General features: G+C 58.1%; 1 protein-coding gene across 5 annotated transcripts in view; it reads left to right on the top strand.

Moving 5' to 3' along the window:
* Positions 1–1349: 1349 nt before the first annotated feature.
* INPP5J (inositol polyphosphate-5-phosphatase J) overlaps positions 1350–7540 on the top strand; it is a 16305-nt gene continuing 10114 nt past the window's right edge. For 2 of the 5 annotated variants that reach the window (XM_011938337.1, XM_011938335.1), the window contains exons 1-9: positions 1350–1853; positions 3550–4700; positions 5064–5177; positions 5301–5409; positions 5608–5724; positions 6020–6195; positions 6612–6723; positions 6873–6982; positions 7127–7310. In XM_011938337.1, the coding sequence (XP_011793727.1) occupies positions 1749–1853; positions 3550–4700; positions 5064–5177; positions 5301–5409; positions 5608–5724; positions 6020–6195; positions 6612–6723; positions 6873–6982; positions 7127–7310 (2178 nt within the window). In that variant the 5' untranslated portion in view covers positions 1350–1748. Of the gene's footprint in view, positions 1854–3549; positions 4701–4981; positions 5178–5300; positions 5410–5607; positions 5725–6019; positions 6196–6611; positions 6724–6872; positions 6983–7126; positions 7311–7540 lie in introns of all 5 variants that reach the window. The other 3 variants (XM_011938338.1, XM_011938339.1, XM_011938340.1) reach the window with 3 other exon arrangements.

Genomic DNA, 7540 nt, shown 5'->3' with positions numbered 1-7540 from the left:
ACAATCTCGGCTCATTGCAACCTCCACCTCCCAGGTTCAAATAATTCTCCTGTCTCAGCCTCCCAAGTAACTGGGACTACAGGCATGCACCACCACATTTAGCTCATTTTTGTATTTTTAGTGGAGATGGGGTTTCGCCATGTTGACCAGACTGGTCTCGAACTCCTGACCTCAGGTAGTCTGCCCACCTCAGCCTCTGAAAGTGCTGGGATTACCGGCATGAGCCACCAGGCCCGGCTCAGGGGCTCCCATTTTCTTATTTGTAAAATAGGAGTCAGAGGATGAGACAGGATGAGTTCAAATCTTCCTTTTTCTGGTAACCTGAGCATCACCACCAGGTCTACTCTCACATCCTCCCTGACTGCCACCTCCAACTCCAACACTATGTCTTTCATTAACACAACACCATTATCAGTATTGGTACCATCACCACCTCTACCTTTGCCATCACCATCACCTCCACCACCTTCACCACCACCACTGCCAGCCCCCTACTTCCATCATCATAATTACATACATCATCACATCCACCACGACAATCGCCTTCCCCATCACCACCATCACTATCTCCACCGTCACTGTCCAAAGACCTTTCTACCCCAACACCCTAATATGGCCTGAGTCTCTGCCCCTGCAAATTCCACCAGAGATGCTGGCCTGAAAATACAGACTAGACCTATGGACAGTCAAGCAGAGGTAGGAAGTGCCTTCAGGAGAGGAAAGAGAGGCATCTGCCTTTGTGTAGGAGACTGCACAGGCCCATGCAGATGCTCCATGTTGGTTAACAAACACTCCTGTGGGCCTGTTGGGGACTGTGCCTTGGGCTGGGTCCTGCCTGTAGCAGTTCTCAGGCCTGTTTTTAACTCTCTTGCCAGTCTGTTACCCCACTGCGGGGCCCTTCTCCACCCAAGTTCCCTTCCCCCAGATACCCCAAAGTGCTGGTGCTAGTCTTAGGGTCACTAAGTTTTCTCACTGAAACACAGGAGACCTTCTCAGTTCACAGGTGACCTTGAGTAAGTTCCCCTCCCAAACCACACCCAGTGAATACTGGAGAGAGGAAGACTGACAGAACCTGGGCTGGGTCAGGCCTGGCTGTGGGGACATCTGAGGGCAGCTAGGTGTCTGCAGAAGAGGAGGAGCTGGTGCTGAGGCCTGAGATGGGAAAGGACTGCAGTGGCTGGAGCCTGAGTGTCTGGTTCTAGGTTGGGAAGGCTAGAGCCTGGGACTGGCAGTAGGAGTGGTGGGGGGTGGTGGCACCAAGACCTGAAAATGGGGCAAGGGTGGGGGCCGGGGCAAGCTCTGAGCTGGCAGGGAGTCGGGAAAGTCACAGGATCAGGGCAAGAACTCAATTGTCTCTGAGGCCCTGGAGAGGATGCTGACCTCTGAACCACCTGTCCTACCTTAATGCAGGTGTGTTAATGCCCCTCCCTGGAGCAAAGGGCTGGCGAGGCCTACAGCAGAAAGGTGGGGGTAGACAGACAGCCTCCTTCATTCTGCCAGTTGGGACCTGGGCCAGGCAGATGGGTACACTGTCCCCTCCCCACCCCCATGGCTGTTCCAGCCTCAGCAACCAGTTTGAAAGATTCCCAGTGGGTAGCCACCTTGCTCTGGCCTCTTCCAGGCTGGAAGTGGGAGCCTGTGCCTTTAAATTCTCAGCAGGTTGAAATGGCTGATGACATCACTGGTTCCCGGGAGCGGTAGAGCTGGAGCCGGAGCCGAGGGAGCCCAGGCTGCCGGGGGCTGCAGACATGGAGGGCCAGAGCAGCAGGGGCAGCAGGAGGCCAGGGACCCGGGCAGGCCTGGGTCCCCTGCCCATGCCCCAGGGTGTTGCCCAAACTGGGGCACCCTCCAAGGTAAGACCCCTGAGACCCAGTCCCCCCCACTTTCCTGATCCCTGGTTCCACACCCCCGCCAGCATACACTGCAGGCACCCTGGTGCTGACTGAGGGGCTGATACTTTCCTGTGCTCCGTGAGCAGGGGCTAGGTGAAGAGAGCACCCTGGGGGCGAGGGGCAGTGACAGGATGCCCGGAGACAGATGAAGTTAGCCATCGCCAGAAGCCCTTGGGAGAGTCCTGGACTGGGTATCAGAGGACCCAGCTGAGCTCCAGCTTTGCTGTGTGACCTTGGGCAAGTTGCTTTTCCTCTCTGAGCCAATGCAAAATGAGGGGGCTTGTCGCTGAAGACTAAAACTGTGACATCTGGGATGGCTAAGTTGTTAGTGCTGGAGGCGGTGTGATAGTTGGGGGGAAGCCGGCACACAGTGTGACACTTGGAGCCAAGGAGGGTGCCTAAAATGCAGCCTCAAAGAGCTGAGTTTGAGAAGGGCGGCGAAGATGGAGTTTTAGGTACTCCGAACTGAGGAGGATACGGGACAGAGACAGAACTGCGTCTCCAGAGGCAGGGCCTCCCTGGGCCCTGTTACCCTACCCAGGGCCACCCTGGGGCAAGTATAGACCTTCTTCTGCCCTCCTTGGCAAAGGACACTTTATCCTGTCTTCTGGAGACAGGGGACATCAGAGAGAAGAGATGGAGAAGGAGGAGAGGTCCCCACGGGACTCCGTGACTCCCTGCTCCTCCCACCTGCCGGACATCAAAGGGATACCTGCTTGCCTGTCCTTTCAGGTCAGGGAGAAAGTGGAGGATGTAAGAGGGCACAACCTGGGCACAGAGAGATGTGACACCAGGATCAACTTAGAATCCTGGACTTGCTCTGAATGCTAGATTCACACTTGGTGAAGATGGATTCTTCCACGGGGCTGGATGGAATTCTAGCAAATGTTAGGCTCATAAATGCAGACAACGTGAGACGAAAATTCCCCAGAATATAATGTGACCAGGGTCCCTAGACCCCATCCCTTCATGGGGTACCTGGGCAGAGAGGTACTTGCCTAAGGTCACACAGAGCTGGGCTTTGAATCTACACAGCCAGTCTCGGCTCCCAGCTCTTGCTCCTGAGTGGAGCTCTGGGAATGAGTAAGAGAACAGAGAGGGCTGTAACCAAGGGATTTGGATGTTTAGGGGCTGGTGGAGAACTGAGGGTTTCTGGGCATCATAAAGGAAGGGAGAGGTATTTAACAGGCTGCACCCATAGGTCTATATCTTGGCAATAGAAAAAGAAAAGAAACAGGCTGCCCCCAGTGTGCCCAGACCTGGAATGTCAGGTCAGTAGCCGTGGCTGGGGGAGCTTCAGGGACTGCAGTGGGAGGGTTGCCCAGGAAAGCTGCCCAGAATGGGCAGGATGTGGGTACCAGCCAGGAAGGCAAGGCATCAGGTTCAGGTTCACACTCTGCCTCATTTGAGTCAGGGTCTTAGTTTGCTTGTCTGTGAAAGAGGTTTCAGACTTAAAAGAGGGGTTAGGGTTTTGTGTCCTATCTCCTCCAAGACAGAAGTTGACCTGCAGCAGAATAGATTGAGGTGAGATAGTAAGAAGAACTTCCTTGGAAAGATGTGCCTTTCTTAGTTAGATGAAATCTGCCAGGGTCTATATGGAAGTTGGGGTCCAATGTCCTTGTTAGGGTCACTGAATCTTTGACTTGTCCTCCACAAGGTGGACTCAAGTTTTCAGCTCCCAGCAAAGAAGAACGCAGCCCTAGGACCCTCGGAACCAAGGTTGGCTCTGGCACCTGTAGGGCCACGGGCAGCTATGTCAGCTTCCTCGGAAGGACCGAGGCTGGCTCTGGCATCTCCCCGACCAATCCTGGCTCCACTGTGTACCCCTGGAGAGCAGAAAACAGCTCCTGCCCACCCAACATCTGTGGGCCAGCTGGTGATGTCTGCCTCAGCTGGACCAAAGCCTCCCCCAGCGACCACAGGCTCAGTTCTGGCTCCGACATCCCTGGGGCAGCTGGTGATGTCTGCTTCAGCGGGGCCAAGATCTCCCCCAGCCACCCTGGGGCCCAGTCTGGCCCCAACCTCCAGAGACCAGAAGCAGGAGCCACCTGCCTCCGTGGGACCCAAGCCAACACTGGCAGCCTCTGGCCTGAGCCTGGCCCTGGCTTCTGAGGAGCAGCCACCAGAACTCCCCTCCACCCCTTCCCCAGTGCCCAGTCCGGTTCTGTCTCCATCTCAGGAACAGGCCCTGGCTCCAGCATCCACGGCATCAGGCCCAGCCTCTGTGGGACAGACACCAGCTAGAAAGAGGGATGCCCCAGCCTCTAGACCTCTCTCTGCTTCTGAGGGGCATCTCCAGCCTCCAGCTCAGACATCTGGTCCTACAGGCTCCCCACCCTCCATCCAAACCTCCCCAGACCCTCGGCTCTCCCCCTCCTTCCGAGCCCGGCCCGAGGCCCTCCACAGCAGCCCTGAGGATCCTGCTTTGCCACAGCCACCCCAGACCTTGCCCTTGGATGCGGCCCAGGGTCCTCCAGAGCCTGGCACCCGCTCCCCTGGACTTCTGTCCCCCACCTTCCGGCCTGGGGCCCCCTCAGGCCAGACTGTGCCCCCACCTCTGCCCAAGCCACCCCGATCACCTAGCCGTTCCCCAAGCCGCTCCCCCAACCGCTCTCCCTGTGTTCCCCCAGCCCCTGACATGGCCCTCCCAAGGCTTGGCACCCAGAGTACAGGGCCTGGCAGGTGCCTGAGCCCCAACCTTCAGGCCCAAGAAGCCCCAGCCCCAGTCACCACCTCCTCTTCTACATCCGCCCTGTCATCCTCCCCTTGGTCAGCTCAGCCCACCTGCAGGAGCGACCCCGGCTTCCGGTGAGAGAGCCCTCTCCCAAGAAAGGTGGCTGGGCTTAGCTCTGAGGTTAGCCATTCTTTCAGGGGGGATGGCCTGCTCTACTTCAGCTTCCCTCTCTGAGGAAGAGTCTTTGGGGAGGGGCTTGCTGGGCCACTCTGAAACTCTCAGAAGACACCATCCCCTCCTAAGGAACTTGCCACCTCTCAGTTGACCTCCCCAGGGAGAATGTGGCAGGGGGACAGAATGTGGGGTCTCCTGTGGGTCCTTCTTAGGGCTTTGGCCCACACCTGCCTCCATTTAGTTCCCCAGGGAGTCCTGTGAAAGGAAGCTTGAGGGTGAGGGAGTGGTGCCAGGACTACACCCTCATATGCCCCTGCCCACAGGATCACTGTGGTCACATGGAATGTGGGCACCGCCATGCCCCCAGACGATGTCACATCCCTCCTCCACCTGGGCGGTGGCGACGACAGCGGTGGCGCAGACATGATAGCCATAGGGTGAGGTGGCAGGGCATGCGGACCCCCTCCTGAGCCCCTCGGGCCTTCCGGGCTCTCCACCCATGGCAGGGGCTTCCAGGGCGCCTCTCTAATCCCGTGGCCACCCCGCCCCTATCCCTCCAGGTTGCAGGAAGTGAACTCCATGCTTAACAAGCGACTCAAGGACGCCCTCTTCACGGACCAGTGGAGTGAGCTGTTCATGGATGCGCTGGCGCCCTTCAACTTCGTGCTGGTAACGCACCCCTCACCCCCTGGACAGCAGAGACCCTGCTGAATTCCTGGCTCCAGCTGTACCCTGGCTCACTGTGGGGCCCGCTGGGCCTCTGTGGCCGGGTCCGTGACATGGGTGGGTGGAGGAGCAGACCTGAAGGTGGGCACGAGGGCGGGAGAGTCGTGTTCTGTCCCCCAGCCGCGTGGCCTCCCACCGCAGGTGAGTTCGGTGAGGATGCAGGGTGTCATCCTGCTGCTGTTCGCCAAGTACTACCACCTGCCTTTCCTGCGAGACGTGCAGACCGACTGCACGCGCACTGGCCTGGGCGGCTACTGGGTGAGCCTGTGAGCCGTCCCAGAAGAGGATGGGACACGAAGGGGGCCTTAGATTAGTCCCCTGGCCCCATACACCAGAAAGGTCCCCTTCCCATCCTCCACCCTTTACCCTGCGGCCCACCCCTCCCCATGAACCGCCCAATACCTCATCCTATTCCTCTAGTATCCCAGTGTTGTCCCTCATTTCCCTAGGACCCAACCACCTTCCACCCACAAGTCCTCTCTGACCCCCCGACCCAGTGCCTCACCTCCTGGCCTAAGCCCCGCCCATGAGCCACCTGACCCTGCCTCCCTAGGGTAACAAGGGTGGCGTGAGCGTGCGCCTGGCAGCCTTTGGGCACATGCTCTGCTTCCTGAACTGCCACTTGCCTGCACATATGGACAAGGCGGAGCAGCGCAAGGACAACTTCCAGACCATCCTCAGCCTCCAGCAGTTCCAAGGGCCGGGCGCACAGGGCATCCTGGATCATGAGTATGGGCTGGGGTGGGGCCAAATGGAGCTTGGGTGGGGCTAGTGATGGGGGTTTTGGTACCAGCTTAGGTGGGGCTTATGGAGAGAGGCGGGGCCTATGGGGGTGAGTGCCCACCCAGACTACTTGTAGGAACATGAAAGCAGAGAACAGTTGGCTGGGGAGGGGCGGAGCCTATAGGGTGGAGCTTTGCTGAGGGGCAGGGCCTTGCTGAAGGTCAGAACCTAATTTCCTGTAGACGGTCCCGTGATCTTCCTCTGCTCTTTGGCAGGCTGGAGGCTCTGGCACTAATCACCCACTCGCTACATCCCCTCGGGTTGGATGGGGCCTGGAAGGATCTGGGCTGAGCCCTTATCCCCCATGGACCTGTTTACCCCCCACTGCCCCCTACTTCTCCCCCATCCCCCACCCCAAACAGCCTCGTATTCTGGTTCGGGGACCTGAACTTCCGCATTGAGAGCTACGACCTGCACTTTGTCAAGTTTGCCATCGACAGTGACCAGCTCCATCAGCTCTGGGAGAAGGACCAGGTGGGGTCCTTGTCCCCAGAAGCACACAGAGCATGTCCCAGGACACGCCTGTACCTTAGGCTATGGTCCCTGTCCTCACCTGCCCCACCCGTCCTGGGCGCAGCAGAGCCCAAGCTGTTGTCCAATCTGCTCTCCTGGACCCCCCACAGCTCAACATGGCCAAGAACACCTGGCCCATTCTGAAGGGCTTTCAGGAGGGGCCCCTCAACTTCGCTCCCACCTTCAAGTTTGATGTGGGTACCAACAAATACGACACCAGGTGAGCTCAGTCCGAGGAGGGATGAGGAAGTGAGCTGAGGTCTTCTCGAAAAGGGAGACTTTGGGAAGAGGGGCAGGAGGCAAGGTGGAGGGTTGTGCCTTGATCCCCAGCCCCTGAAACTTGGGGTACCCCTGCTCACTGCAGTGCCAAGAAACGGAAGCCAGCTTGGACAGACCGTATCCTGTGGAAGGTCAAGGCTCCAGGTGGGGGTCCCAGCCCCTCAGGACGGAAGAGCCACCGACTCCAGGTGACGCAGCACAGCTACCGCAGCCACATGGAATACACAGTCAGCGACCATAAGCCTGTGGCTGCCCAGTTCCTCCTGCAGGTGAGTTCTGGCCTCATCTTCCCTGCATAATATCCCCAGACCCAACTTGGCATACCACTGCCCCTCACCATTACCCTTTGTATAACCCCTTGTACCTGCCCTCAGCAGCATCCATTTGTTGTAACAGAGTGGGAATGGGGTTGCGATCTCCATTTTCAGATGAGGAAGCTGAGGCTCAGACACATGGCATCACCTGCCCAGGGTCACACAGCTAGTAAGAGGAACAGTTA

This window comes from Colobus angolensis, unplaced genomic scaffold, assembly GCF_000951035.1.
Source record: "Colobus angolensis palliatus isolate OR3802 unplaced genomic scaffold, Cang.pa_1.0 Scaffold171, whole genome shotgun sequence".
In the NCBI taxonomy this organism is placed as follows: domain Eukaryota; kingdom Metazoa; phylum Chordata; class Mammalia; order Primates; family Cercopithecidae; genus Colobus; species Colobus angolensis.
Note: the sequence above shows the minus strand (reverse complement) of the source record. Positions and strands in the feature narration are given on the sequence as shown.